The sequence below is a fragment of the Mesoplodon mirus genome (assembly GCF_964341445.2).
Source record: "Mesoplodon mirus genome assembly, chromosome: 12".
NCBI lineage: Eukaryota > Metazoa > Chordata > Mammalia > Artiodactyla > Ziphiidae > Mesoplodon > Mesoplodon mirus.
This window is the reverse complement of record NC_138988.1, coordinates 56,412,635-56,427,118: the sequence shown is the minus strand read 5'-3', so window position 1 is coordinate 56,427,118 and position 14,484 is coordinate 56,412,635. Positions and strand designations below refer to the sequence as shown.

Genomic DNA, 14,484 nt, shown 5'->3' with positions numbered 1-14,484 from the left:
CTGGGATAAATCCCACTTGATCATGGTGTATAATCCTTTTAATGTGTTGTTGGATTCTGTTTGCTAGTATTTTGTTGAGGGTTTTTGCGTCTATGTTCATCAGTGATATTGGCCTGCAGTTTTCCTTTTTGTGATATCTTTGTCTCATTTTGGTATCAGGGTGATGGTGGCGTCATAGAATGAGTTTGGGAGTGTTGCACCCTCTGCAATTGTTTGGAAGAGTTTGAGCAGGATAGGCATTAGCTCTTCTCTAAATGATTGATAGAATTCGCCTGGAAAGCCATCTGGTCCTGGATTTAGTTTGTTGGAAGATTTTTAATTACAGTTTCAATTTCATTACTTCTGATTGGTCAGTTCATATTTTCTGTTTCTTCTTAATTCAGTGTTCAAGGTTGTACTTTTCTAAGAATTTGTCCATTTCTTCCAGGTTGTCCATTTTACTGGCATATAGTTGCTTGTAGAAGTCTCTTATAATACCTTGTATTTCTGTGATGTCAGTTGTAACGTCTCCTTTTTCATTTCTAATTTTTTTGATTTGAGTCCTCTCCCTTCTTGATGAGTCTGGCTAAAGGTTTATCAGTTTTGTTTAACTTCTCAAAGAACCAGCTTTTAGTTTTATTCATCTTTGCTGTTGTTTTCCTGATTAGGTTAGTCTCTTTTAAGTTTATTTTCTTTGTATACATTCAAATGAGTGGGATTAATAGGTCAAAAACTGTGGCTATGGCTATTGAAATATATTGGCAGATTTTATTCTAAAGCAATTTGTAGTGATCATGGAAAGGTATATGATTATAAATGTGTTTCTAATTATACAATTAACTCATGGATTAAGAGCTTCTTTAAATGGTGCTTATATTGGATAGTGGTTGTTATACTCATTTATTAATATGATATATGTAAGTCTTTTTTTAAAAAGTAGGTTTTATATTACAAAATAAGTTGCTGCTAGTTTTTCTTGTATTTTAGCTATATTACTTATTTTTTAGTGTACACGTAACTATTATTATTGATGCTAGAAGTCAGGGGCTAACTCATATAATTCTAACGTTTTATATGTTTAAAATTTTCATAATAAGGAACCTCTGAGAAATCTTTTTAAAATCACATGAATTAATAATGGATAAAAGGCAAAGCTATATAAGCAAAAGAATCCTTTAATTTTTTTTAAATAAATTTCAAATTTTCGCATGGTGAAATATTTTGCTACCTTTGGTTTTCCTCAGAATTAGAAAAGGGGATCAAGTCACACTATGTCCACCATATACCCAAGAGGCAGTACAGCCTAGTGGATAAGACCACACAATTAGGGAGAAAACTGCCTGCATTTAAATCCCAACTCTGTCACATAGTAGCTCTGGGACTTTAAATAAATTACTTTACTTTTCTAAGCTTTCCTTTTCTCTCTAAAAGTGCTCATACTGAGGTTGTTGGGAAGACTTTATAAGCTGTGTGCATAAGGCACTTAGAATAGTATTTGGCTCATAGTCAGCACTGAATAAGGCTTAGCTCTTATTATGGCAAAAGTACTGGATATATATCAGATATGTACTGACTGGTAATAGAATAGATATTATAGTAAACCTCTACTCCACTTCTGCTCCATCATACTTTTCTTATTTTTAATTTTGGAGGATTTTATGACCAGAGTGATTGATGCTTCTGTTTTGTTCCTTTGTTTCTGGGTAGGTGGAAACATAACATGTTCAGCATGTACATAGAGAAGGTGGGCAAAAAAGATATAAAAGAGCTACTTCTCGGATTTTGGCTTGAACTTTCTCTCCTTTTACCCTCAAATCTTATTCTTTTATTTTCCTGTTATTTATTTTCCAGATTAAATGCATTTATGGAAAAAGGAAAATTGAATAGTAAGATGATAGCAGAATATTGTAATAGAGCAATGGATTCCTCAGTGGAAAACAACATGTATGTAAACAAAGTGTGGGTTCAGTGTGAGAATGAAAGTTGTTTGAAATGGAGATTGTTGTCAAGTGAGGACGCAGCCAAAGTTGATCACAATGAATCATGGTACTGCTTCATGAACACTGATTTAAGGTACAATAAGTGCTCTGTTTCTGAAGAAGACTTTCCTGAAGAGTCTCAGCTTCATCAAAGTGGATTTAAGATCGTCTATTCACAGCTCCCTCTTGGAAGCCTGGTTTTGGTAAAATTAAAGAATTGGCCAAGGTAAGATTTTTGTTGCTGTTTTATAGTAAACTATTGAGGTATAGTCTTGCTAAGTTTATTAACTTTCAAAACTTTTCAAAGAATCAGCTTCTTCCCTATTGTTGTCTAACTTCTTATTTATTATTTTTTGATCTCATTGTTATTCTTTCCCTGACTTCTTTGGGTTTAATTCTTCTTTTTCTAGTTTCTTAAACTGGAAACTTAGATAACTGACTCATATCTGTTTCCCTCCTTATATGAGCAATTAAAGCTACAAATTTCTCTTATTAAGTACTACTTCAGTTATATCTCACAAATTTTAATATGTTGTATTTTATTACTATTCAGTTTGTGATTTTTTCTTTGAAATGAGTTTTGGAAGTATGTTTTTAAATTATAAAATATGCAGGATTCTAAAATGTCTTATTTTTATTGATTCCTAATTTAACTGTTGTAGTCTGTTTCATTGAATCTTGATTTATGGCACAGCATGACCTATCCTGAAAAAAATTTATATTCTGTAACTGTTGCCTACATACCTAAAAGATTTTTTTCTTTTTCTTTAGGTATTTGTATATTTACTACTGTATGGCTCAGTTTTTCCTGTTCTGAGTTTATTTCCCAAGTATGCAATGTGCCTTTTCAGTGTATGGTTTCAAATCTTTTTATTTCAATAACATTTTTTAAAAATTTTTAAGCAGTTTATTCAGTTGCATTGCTTTGATTTTATTTTGGGACTTCTGTAGTACTGATAGTGAATCTCCTTTGGTTAGATTTGGTATTACTTTTTTCTTAAACTGTTATCATCTTTTCATTTTTTTAATTTAAATGTTTCCCTTTCCATCTTTTATTTTTCTGAAGGAGTTACAAATTGAACTTATTTTTTCTGTGTTCCTTCCAGTATAGTCCTTATTGAAAACTTTATAATTTCTTTCATGAGTTTTGCTGCCTCTCTTTTTTATTTTTTTTAATTTTTAAATTTTTTTAAACATCTTTACTGGAGTATAATTGCTATACAATGTTGTGTTAGTTTCGGCTGTATAACAAAGTAAATCAGCTCTATGTATACATATATCCCCATATGCGCTCCCTCTCGTGTCTCCCTCCCACCCTCCATATCCCACCCATCTAGGTGCTAACAAAGCATCAGGGTGATCTCCCTGTGCTGTGCGGCTGCTTACCACTAGCTATCTATTTTACATTTGGTAGAGTGTATATGTCAGTGCCACTCTCTCACTTCTTCCTAGCTTACCCTTCCCCCTCCCCATGTCCTCAAGTCCATTCTCTATGTCTGCATCTTTATTCCTGTCCTGCCCTTAGATTGTTCAGAACCATTTTTTTTTTAGATTCTGTATATATGTGTTAGCATGCGATATTTGTTTTTCTCTTTCTCACTTACTTCATTCTGTATGACAGGCTCTAGGTCCATCCACCTCACTACAAATAACTCAATTTTGCTTCTTTTTATGGCTGAGTAATATTCCATTGTATATATGTGCCACATCTTCTTTATCCATTCATCTGTCAGTAGACACTTAGGTTGCTTCCATGTCTTGCCTATTGTAAATAGTGCTGCAATGAACATCGTGGTATATGACTCTTTTTGAATTATGGTTTCCTCAGGGTATATCCCCAGTACTGGGATTGCTGGGTCGTATGGTACTTCTATTTTTAGTTTTTTAAGGAACCTCCATACTGTTCTCCATAGTGGCTATTTCAATTTACATTCCTACCAACAATGCAAGAGGGTTCCCTTTTCTCCACACCCTCTTCAGCATTTGTTGTTTGTAGATTTTCTGATGATGCCTATTCTAACTGGTGTGAGATGATACCTCATTGTAGTTTTGATTTGCATTTCTCTAATAATTAGTGATGTTGAGCAGCTTTTCATGTGCTTCTTGGCCATCTGTATGTCTTCTTCAGAGAAATGTCTATTTAGGTCTTCTGCCCATTTTTGTATTGGGTTGTTTGTTTTTTGATATTGAGCTGGATGAGCTGCTTGTAAATTTTGGAGACTAATCCTTTGTCAGTTGCTTCATTTGCAAATATTTTCTCCCATTCTGAGGGTTGTATTTCAATCTTGTTTATGGTTTCCTTTTCTGTGCAAAAGCTTTTAAGTCTCATAAGGTCCCATTTCTTTATTTTTGTTTTTATTTCCATTTCTTTAGGAGGTGGGTCAAAACGGATGTTGCTGTGATTTATATCAAAGTGTGTTCTGCCTATGTTTTCCTCTAAGAGTTTTATAGTGTTTAGCGTTACACTTACATCTTTAATCCCTTTAGAGTTTATTTTTGTGTATGGTGTTAGGGAGTGTTCTATTTTCATTCTTTTACATGTAGCTGTCCAGTTTTTCCAGCACCATTACTGAAAGCACTGTCTTTCCTCCATTGTGTATTCTTGCCTCCTTTCTCAAACATAAGGTGGCCATATGTGCATGGGTTTATTTCTGGGCTTTCTATCCTATTCCATGGATCTATATTTCTGCTTTTGTGCCAGTACCATACTGTCTTGATTACTGTAGCTTTGTAGTATAGTCTGAAGTTAGGAAGCCTGATTCCTCCAGCTCCATTTTTCTTTCTCAAGATTGCTTTGGCTATTTGGGGTTTTTTCTGTTTCCATATAAATTGTGAAATTTTCTGTTCTAGTTCTGTGAAAAATGCCATTGGTAATTTGATAGGAATTGCACTGAATCTGTAGATTGCTTTGGGTAGTATAGTCATTTTCACATTATGGATTCTTCCAATCCAAGAACATGGTATATCTCTACATCTGTTTGTATCATCTTTAATATCTTTCATCAGTGCCTTATAATTTTCTGCATACAGGTCTTTTGTCTCCTTAGGTAGGTTTATTCCTAGGTATTTTATTCTTTTTTTTACAGTGGTAAAAAGGAGTGTTTCCTTAATTTCTAGTTCAGATTTTTCATCATTAGTGTACAGGAATGCAAGAGATTTCTGTGCATCAATTTGTATCCTGCTACTTTACCAGATTCATTGATTAGCTCTAGTAGTTTTCTGGTAGCATCTTTAGGATTCTCTATGCTTATTACCATGTCATCTGCACACAGTGACAGCTTTACTTCTTCTTTTCCTTTTTGGATTCCTTTTATTTCTTTTTCTTCTCTGATTGCTGTGGCTAAAACTTCCAAAACTATGTTGAATAATAGTGGTGAGAGTGGGAAACCTCGTATTGTTCCTTATCTTAGTGGATATGGTTTCAGTTTTTCACCATTGAGAACGATGTTGGCTGTGGGTTTTGTCATATATGACCTGTATTAGTATTAGGTTGAGGTAAGTCCCCTGTATTCCTACTTTCTGCAGGGTTTTTATCATAAATAGGTTTAAGCTTTAGTTGAAGCTTTTTCAGCATCTATTGAGCGTTTCATATGGTTTTTGTTCTTCAGTTTGTTAACATGGTGTATCACATTGATTGATTTGCGTATATTGAGTAATACTTTCATTCCTGAGACAAACCCCACTTGATCATATTGTATGATCCTTTTAATGTGCTGTTGGAATCTGTTCGCTAGTATTTTGTTGAGAATTTTTGCATCTATGCTCATCAGTGATATTGGCCTGTGTTTTCTTTTTTTTGTGACATCTTTGTCTGGTTTTGGTATCAGGGTGATGGTGGCCTCATAGAATGAGTTTGGGAGTGTTCCTGCCTCTGCTATATTTTGGAAGACTTTGAGAAGGATCAGTGTTAGCTCTTCTCTAAATGTTTGATAGATTTCACCTGTGAAGCCATCTGGTCCTGGGCTTTTGTTTGTTGGAAGATTTTTAATCACAGTCTCAATTTTAGTGCTTTTGATTGGTCAGTTTATATTTTCTATTTCTTCCTGGTTCATTCTCAGAAGGTTGTGCTTTTCTAAGAATTTATCCATTTCTTCCCGGTTGTCTATTTTTTTGGCATATTGTTGCTTGTAGTAATCCCTTAACGATCCTTTGTATTTCTGCAGTGTCAGTTGTTACTTCTCCTTTTTCATTTTTAATTCTGTTGATTTCAGTCTTCTCCCTTTTTTTCTTAATGAGTCAGGCTAATGGTTTATCAATTTTGTTTATCTTCTCAAAGAACCAGCTTTTAGTTTTATTGATCTTTGCTATCATTTCCTTCATTTCTTTTTTATTTATTTCTGATCTGATTTCTATGATTTTTCTCCTTCTGCTAACTTTAGGGTTTTCTTGTTCTTTTTTCTCTAATTGCTTTAGGTGCAAAGTTAGGTTGTTTATTTGAGATGTTTCTTGTTTCTTGAGGTAGGATTGTATTGCTATAAACTTCCCTCTTAGAACTGCTTTTGCTGCATCTCATAGGTTTTAGGTCGTCGTGTTTTCATTGTCATTTGTTTCTGGGTATTTTTTGCTTTCCTGTTTGATTTCTTCAATGATCTCTTAGTTATTTAATAGCATATTGTTTAGCTTCTATGTGTTTGTATGTTTTACATTTTTTTTCTGTAATTGATTTCTAGTCTCTTTGCATTTTGGTTGGAAAAGATACTTGATACAATTTCAATTTTCTTAAATTTACCAAGGCTTGATTTGTTGCCCAAGATATGATCTATCCTAAAGAATGTTCCACGAGCACTTGAGAAGAAAGATTATTTTGTTGTTTTGTATGGAATGTCCTATAATTATCAATTAAGTCCATCTTGTTTAATGTATCATTTAAAGCTTGTGTTGCCTTATTTATTTTCATTTTGGATGATCTGTCCATTGGTGAAAGTGGGGTGTTAAAGTCCCCTACTATCATTGTCTTACTGTCCATTTCCCCTTTTATGGCTGTTAGGATTTGCCTTATGTATTGAGGTGCTCCTATTTTCGGTTAATAAATATTTACACTTGTTACATCTTGGATTGAACCCTTGATCATTATATAGTGTCCTTCTTTGTCTCTTGTAATAGTCTTTATTTTAAAGTCTATTTTGTCTGATATGAGAGTTGCTCCTCCAGCTTTCATTTGATTTCCATTTGCATGGAATATCTTTTTCCATCCTCTCACTTTCAGTCTGTATGTGTTCCTAGGTCTGAAATGGATCTCTTGTAGACAGCATATATACGGGTCTTTTTTTTGTATCCATTCATCCAGTCTGTTCCTTTTGGTTGGAGCATTTCATCTATTTACATTTAAAGTAATTATCGATATGCATGTTCCTATAACCATATTCTTAATTGTTTTGGGCTTGTTATTGTTGGTGTTTTCCTTCTCTTTTCTTTCCTGCCTAGAGAAGTTCCTTTAGCATTTGTTGTAAAGCTGGTTTGGTGGTGCTGAATTCTCTTAGCTTTTGCTTGTTTGTATAGCTTTTAATTTCTCCATCGAATCTGAATGACATCTGTGCTGAGTATAGTAATCTTGGTTGTAGGTTTTTCCCTTTCTTTAGATGTGTCATGCTGCTCCCTTCTGGCTTGCAGAGTTTCTGCTGAAAGATCAGGTGTTAACCTTATGGCAGTTCCCTTGTATGTTATTCGTTGCTTTTCCCTTGCTGCTTTTAATATTTTTTTGTGTATTTAATTTTTGATGGTTTGGTTAATATGTGTCTTGGCATGTTTCTCCTTGGATTTATCCTGTATGGGACTCTCTGCGCTTCCTGGACTTTATTGACTATATTCTTTTCCATACTAGGGAAGTTTTCAAGGATAATCTCTTCAAATATTTTCTCAGTCCCTTTCTTATTTCTTCTTCTTCCTGGAACCCTATAATTTGTCTTTTTTTTTTTTTTCTTTTTGCGGTACACAGGCCTCTCACTGCTGTGGCCTCTCCCGTTGCGGAGCACAGGCTCTGGACACGCAGGCTCAGCGGCCATGGCTCACGGGCCCAGCCACTCCGCGGCATGTGGGATCTTCCCAGACCGGGGCACGAACCCGTGTGCCCTGCATCGGCAGGCGGACTCTCAACCACTGCGCCACCAGGGAAGCCCTGGAACCCTATAATTTGAATGTTGATGCATTTAATGTTGTCCCAGAGGTCTCTGGGACTATCCTCCATTCTTCTCATTCTTTTTTCTTTAGCCTGCTCTGCAGTAGTTATTTCCACTATTTTATCTTCCAGGTCTCTTATCAGTTATGCTGCTATTGATGCCTTGTAGAGAATTTTTAATTTCATTTATTGTGTTCTTCATCATTGTTTATTTGCTCTTTCATGCTTCTAGGTCTTTGTTAAACGTTTTACGTATTTTCTCCATTCTATTTCCAAAATTTTGGATCATCTTTACTATCATTACTCTGAATTCTTTTTTTTTGTTTTTTTTGTGGTACGCGGGCCTCTCACTGTTGTGGCCTCTCCCGTTGCAGAGCACAGGCTCTGGATGCGCAGGCTCAGCGGCCATGGTTCATGCGCCTAGCGGCTCCACAGCATGTGGGATCTTCCCGGACTGGGGCACTGTGCTACCAGGGAAGCCCTGAATTCTTTTTCATGTAGCTATTTCCTTTCCATTTCTTTGGTCTGGTGGGATTTTACTTTGCTCCTTCATCTGCTGCGTATTTCTCTGTCTTCTCATTTTGCTTAACTTACTGTGTTTGGCATCTCCTTTTCGCAGCCTGCAGGTTCACAGTTCCCGTTGTTTTTTGTGTGTGCCCCCAGTGGGTAAAGTTGGTTCAGTGGGTTGTGTAGGCTTCCTGGTTGAGGGGACTGGTGCCTGTGTTCTGGTGGATGAGGCTGGATCTTGTCTTTCTGGAGGGCAGGATCGTGTCCGATTGTGTGTTTTGGGGTGTCTGTGGAGTTAGTATGATTTTAGGCAGCCTCTCTGCTAATGAGTGGGGTTGTGTTCCTGTCTTGTTAGTTGTTTGGCATGGGCCGTCCAGCACTGGAGCTTGCTGGTCATTGAGTGGAGCTGGGTCTTAGCATTGAGACTGAGATCTCTGGGAGAGCTCTCACTGATTGATATTACATGGAGCCAGGAGGTCTCCAGTGGTCCAATGTACTGAACTCGGCTTTCCCACCTCAGAGGCTCAGTACTGACACCCAGCTGGAGCACCAAGACCCTGTCAGCCACATGGTTCAGAAGATAAGGGAGAAAAAAAAGAAAAAAAGAAAAGTAAAATACAGTAAATAAGTTATTAAAGTAAAAGATAAAAACAATATTATTAAAATAAAAACATAAAAAAGTAATAAAAAAGAGGAGAGCAACCAAAGCAATAAACAAATCCACCAATGATAACAAGTGCTAAAAACTATACTAAGATATACATGAATTTCAGAAACTTATCAGTCACATACAGCAAACCCCAAGTCTACAGTTGCTCCCAATTTCCACAGCCTCAATTTTGGGATGATTTGTTGTCTGTTCAGGTATTCCACAGATGCAGGGTTCATCAAGTTGATTTTGGAGATTTAATCCGCTGCTCCTGTGACTACACGGAGAAATTTCCCTTTCTCTTCTTTGTTCGCGCAGCTCCTGGTGTTCAGCTTTGTATTTGGCCCCACCTCTGTGTGTAGGTCGCCCTCTGGCATCTGTTCTTCGCCCAGACAGGATGGGGTTAGAGGAGTGGCTGTTTAAGGGGCACTGGCTCACTCAGGCCAGGGGGAGGGAGGGTATGGAATGCAGGGCAAGCCTGCGGTGGCAGAGGCCGGGGTAATGTTGCAACAGCCTGAGGCGTGCCATGTGTTCCCCTGGGGAAGCTGTTCCTGGATCACAGGACCCTGGCAGTGGTGGGCTGCACATGCTCCTGGGAGGGGAGGTGTGGATAGTGACCTATGCTTGCACAAAGGCTTCTTGGTGCCTGCAGCAGCAGTGTTACCATTTCATTCCCGTCTCTAGTGTTCGCGCTGATAGCTGCGGCTCACGCCCTTCTCTGAAGCTCGTTTAGGCGGTGTTCTGTATCTCCTCTCCTCGCGCACCCCCAAACAGTAGTCTCTTGCCTCTTAGGAAGGTCCAGACTTTTTCCAGGACTACCTCCTGGTCAGCTGTGGCGCTCTAGCCCCCTTAAGGCTGTGTTCACGCCGCCAACCCCAGTCCTCTCCCTGCGATCCGACCGAAGCCCGAGCCTCAGCTCCCAGCCCCCGCCTGCCCCGGCAGGTGAGCAGACAAGCCTTTTTGGGCTGGTGAGTGCTGGTTGGCACCGACCCTCAGTGCAGGAATCTCTCCGCTTTGCCCTCTGCACCCCTGTTGCTGTGCTCTCCTCTTTGGCGCTGAAGCTTCCCCGCACCCCCACCCCCCGAGCCTTTGTCTCCACCAGTGAAGGAGCTTCCTAGTGTGTAGAAACTTTTCCTCCTTCACAGCTCCCTCCCACTGGTGCAGGTCCCGTCCCTTTTCTTTTGTCTTTGTTTTTTCTTTTTTCTTTTGCCCTACCGAGGTACGTGGGGATTTTCTTGCCTTTTGGGAGGTCTGAGGTCTTCTGCCAGCATCAGTAGGTGTTCTGTAGGAGTTGTTCCACATGTAGATGTATTTCTGATGTATTTGTGGGGAGGAAGTTGATCTCCACGTCTTACTCCTCTGCCGTCTTGAAGGTCCTCTCCCTCCTCTTCCTTTTCTCCCGTCATCTTGTTTTCATTTATATTCATCTATTCTCCATGAAAAATATCAGATGTTTGCTTTCATTGGGAGACTGTGATGGGCTCATGTAACACACACACAGAACACACATGAGAGGCCTTCAAGTCAGTGCCTAGATTTGTGCTCTTGCTCTGTCACTTACCGTTGTGGGCTGAATTGTGTTCCCCCAAAGGTCATAAGTTAAAATTCTAACCTCAGAATGTGACTGTATTTGGACTAAGGGCCTTTAAAGGGGTGATTAAGTTAAAAGAGGCCATTAGAGTGAGCCCTAATCCAATCTGACTGGTGTTCTTATAAGAAGAGAAAATTTGGATACACAGAGAGAGACTCCAGGGGTGCATGTGCACAGAGTAAAGACCATGCGAAGACAGAGCACGAGGGCAGCAGTCTGCTGCCCAGGGAGAGACCTCAAGAGAAACCAGACCTGCTGACCTTGTTCTTGGACTTCTAGCCTTTAAAACTGTGAGAAAATAAGTTCCTGTTGTTCAAGCCACCCAATCTGTGGTATTTTCCTATGGCAGCCTTAGCAAACCAATACATTTAATATCTTTGCAGAGAGATTCAACCAATACACTTAATATCTACCTCATAGAGATTTCCACATCTCAGAGAGATTTGGAATGTTACACATCAGCTCTGAGTAACTTTTTGTTACTGAGAGTTTTTCTAAGGATCAAATATGAAATGTTGTAAAAAGATATATATATTAATTGACTTCTGTGTAACTAGGATGGGCATGAAGAGGAACTAGATGGTTATGTATATGAACACTCATTTTTGAAGTTATTTATGAAGGTATTTGTAGTCTCATTGTCATTTTTCATATCTCTAACATTTTGAAAGCAGAGTGTTTGTATTTTCTACTGGAAATTCTGAAGTTTCAATAACTCATTTAAGAAATGGTTTTGAATCTTGTCACTATATCTGAAATATTATGTTAGAAATTTGATTAGGAATTTCTTTTGCAGTTTTGTACTTATAGCTGAGGGTTAAGATTTGAAATACGAATGGAGCATGTTTTACTCTAGTCCCTAAATTATCTCCAATCTATGATTAGGACTGTCAAAATGCTGCAGAATACAGCTGTAACTACCTTCTTGTTGTTTGGAAAGAGTAGAATGCACTTGGCACGTAGTCACATTTATTTCTTTTTATAAACTAAGTACAAATGAGCACAGACTTAAAATACAGATTAAGAAGCTCAAATCTGTTGCTGTATAGCTTATTCAGTTCCACAAATACAATAGAAAGATGATAACAAGATAAATTGCAGTAGTAGAATATAAAGCTGAATTAGCCTACTAAAAGCAGCCAAACATCAATTTTTTTTTTTTTTTTTGGTACGCAGGCCTCTCACTGTTGTGGCCTCTCCTGTTGCGGAGCACAGGCTCCAGATGCACAGGCTCAGCGGCCATGGCTCACGGGCCTAGCCGCTCCGCGGCATGTGGGATCTTCCCGGACCGGGGCACGAACCCGTGTCCCCTGCATCGGCAGGCGGATTCTCAACCACTGCGCCACCAGGGAAGCCCCAAACATCAATTCTTAATTAAGAAATGTTATAGACCCTGAAATTTCAAGTGGGAAGACCAGTCAGCTGGCTACAGAGACACTTAACGGTGTAGCATTATCTGGGTCAATTCTTATTAGCCCGTGTCCTTACACGAAGCTTTTGAAGGCTCAGAAATTCGATCTTATCAACATCTCAGTTATTCTTTCTCAGAAGAGTTCATACTTTCCAATAAAGCTAAAAAGCTAAAGAGAGACTGATACAGAGTCACGAAATGCCTGCTTAATCTTTATATAATAAAAATAAATAATAGTTAAGAGAATATCATTTTCTTTGTCTATGGTCAAGCTCCATGGAAAATCAAATTATAATAGTTATATTTATCACCACATCATAAGATAGCACACACCTACATACTTATAAAATACTTATGCAGCCTCTTGCCTTTGAGTAGTGCCTATGTGAGCTTGAGGGTAGGGCTGTCTGCATCACTAGGAAGAGAAAAACTATCTCTACAATGTTTAAGAAGTCTTGATTTTTAAAGATTGATCAAATACATTGTATTTAGCTAGAAAGAGCAAAGAAATTAAAAGTAAAAATTAACAGTACATCTCTCACTTAGTATAGGAAAATATAGTATCAAGCAGAAACTAGGCATATTTACCAGACATTTTACAATGATTTCTCATAAGTATGAAAATTAATTTATACAGAATATATTTGCATTCTAAATACTGTAGTCTAAACAGTTTAGTAATCAAATATGCCTTTAAGTTAACTAACCAATCCAGTGATACTTTTTAGATATAGTATATACATTTATAAATTGTGGTTTCTACTAGATCCTTTCAGTATTATAAAATAGTATTTGATTACTTCTCATTTGCATACTTTTGCTTATGGATTTATATGTGTGTGGATGAGAAATTTCCTCTTCCCAGCGGTCCCTGCAGTTAGGTATAGCAAAGAGATTTCTTGGAAAGTATGACATTAAGTTAGTGATGATTCCAACTCATCCATTTTGTTTCCCACAGATTAAGAATGAGGCCCAAGTAAATCTGCTACCTTCTTAAACATCTAGACCACAGTTTGAAAATAAAAGTTATATATTTCTTCTCATTCGGTATAAATACATGGCAGCTGTTATCATGCTTAAGCTTCAACTTATTGAAGGCAGCAGCCAACTCATTAAAGATCCTTTCTGCTGGATAAGGAATGTGTAAGACATCAGTTTCTTTGTAATGTATTTTCACTTTCCTTTGAAGTTTCTTGTCCTGCCAAAATTTCCATTTCCTCCTGCAAGTGGATTTCAACACCTGATGTCTGTTTGACCTTGTTGTGTTTGTACATTTTACCTTCCACCACCCACAGGTTCTGAGATTGACCATACACTTTCCTTGTAATTCTGACACCCTTCCATTGGGTGACCTATTCTTACTGTCCCTCTCCACCTTTAAGCCCCCACACAACACTCAGAATTTCTCCTCAATATGAAAGTGAGAAATCAGGAAGTAGAAATGCACAATGCACTATCATCATTGACAGTTTGGGAACTCAAATTGAGGTCAGAGTGAGGGCAATAAATGGACATCAACTTCTTTCTTCAATCACAGGAAGTCAGAGATGATGATGGATGTAGCAGCTGGAGAGAAGTAATCATGTTTTCTACATGTATTGCCTCTGCTCAGCTTTGCCTGTAGTTTGGTACATTCTGTTTTAGCTGATATGTACAGACTAAGGAGTCAGACAATTCCTTTGCACAACCTGAAAGTACCCCAGTTATTTGGACATTTCATAATACTTTTCATAATTCATCTTTAAATCAGTATGCAATACTTTCTGTAATAAAATATGTTTTAAATAATGAACCGAAGCTTTTTTCTTTTTTTGGTATCTAATTCTTTTTAGGAGTCATCTCTTTTTGTTTATATTTTATTGAGTAATAATTTAAATTGAATACTCTGGGACCCAATAGGTTCCACTTAAAAAATAGTTGTATCAGAATTTGTGTCAGAAAAGTAGCAGCTCATCTTACACAGTAACTGTAGAATCTTTCTTTCATGTGTTAAATATCAGAAATCCATTTTGTGAGACTATTTTACACTGAATGGGGTAGGTACTGCTCATAAATTGGTATTGGGTTGACAGTAATCCTTATTAAAATTGCTGTGAAGTGCAAATCACCTAGTATTAAACATGAGCCCCTTACCTTTTATAAAGAGTTTAAACAAATATAATGTAACAATCATAGTTTGGTTGTTTTTAAAATAGCTATTGATTATATTGAAGGACCCACTTGTTCCTTGACTTCTGATAAGTTGAGGGTCTC

At 37.5% G+C, this 14,484-nt stretch overlaps 1 protein-coding gene across 5 annotated transcripts in view; it reads left to right on the top strand.

The window, feature by feature from the left end:
• ZCWPW2 (zinc finger CW-type and PWWP domain containing 2) overlaps positions 1 to 14,484 on the top strand; it is a 151,839-nt gene that overhangs the window by 62,841 nt on the left and 74,514 nt on the right. For 3 of the 5 annotated variants that reach the window (XM_082639461.1, XM_082639463.1, XM_082639465.1), the window contains exon 2: positions 1,831 to 2,184. The exons of 1 other annotated variant lie outside the window; for it this stretch is intronic. In XM_082639461.1, the coding sequence (XP_082495587.1) occupies positions 1,844 to 2,184 (341 nt within the window). In that variant the 5' untranslated portion in view covers positions 1,831 to 1,843. Of the gene's footprint in view, positions 1 to 1,170; positions 1,724 to 1,830; positions 2,185 to 14,484 lie in introns of those variants that run through there. One more of the 5 variants, XM_082639462.1, reaches the window with a different exon arrangement.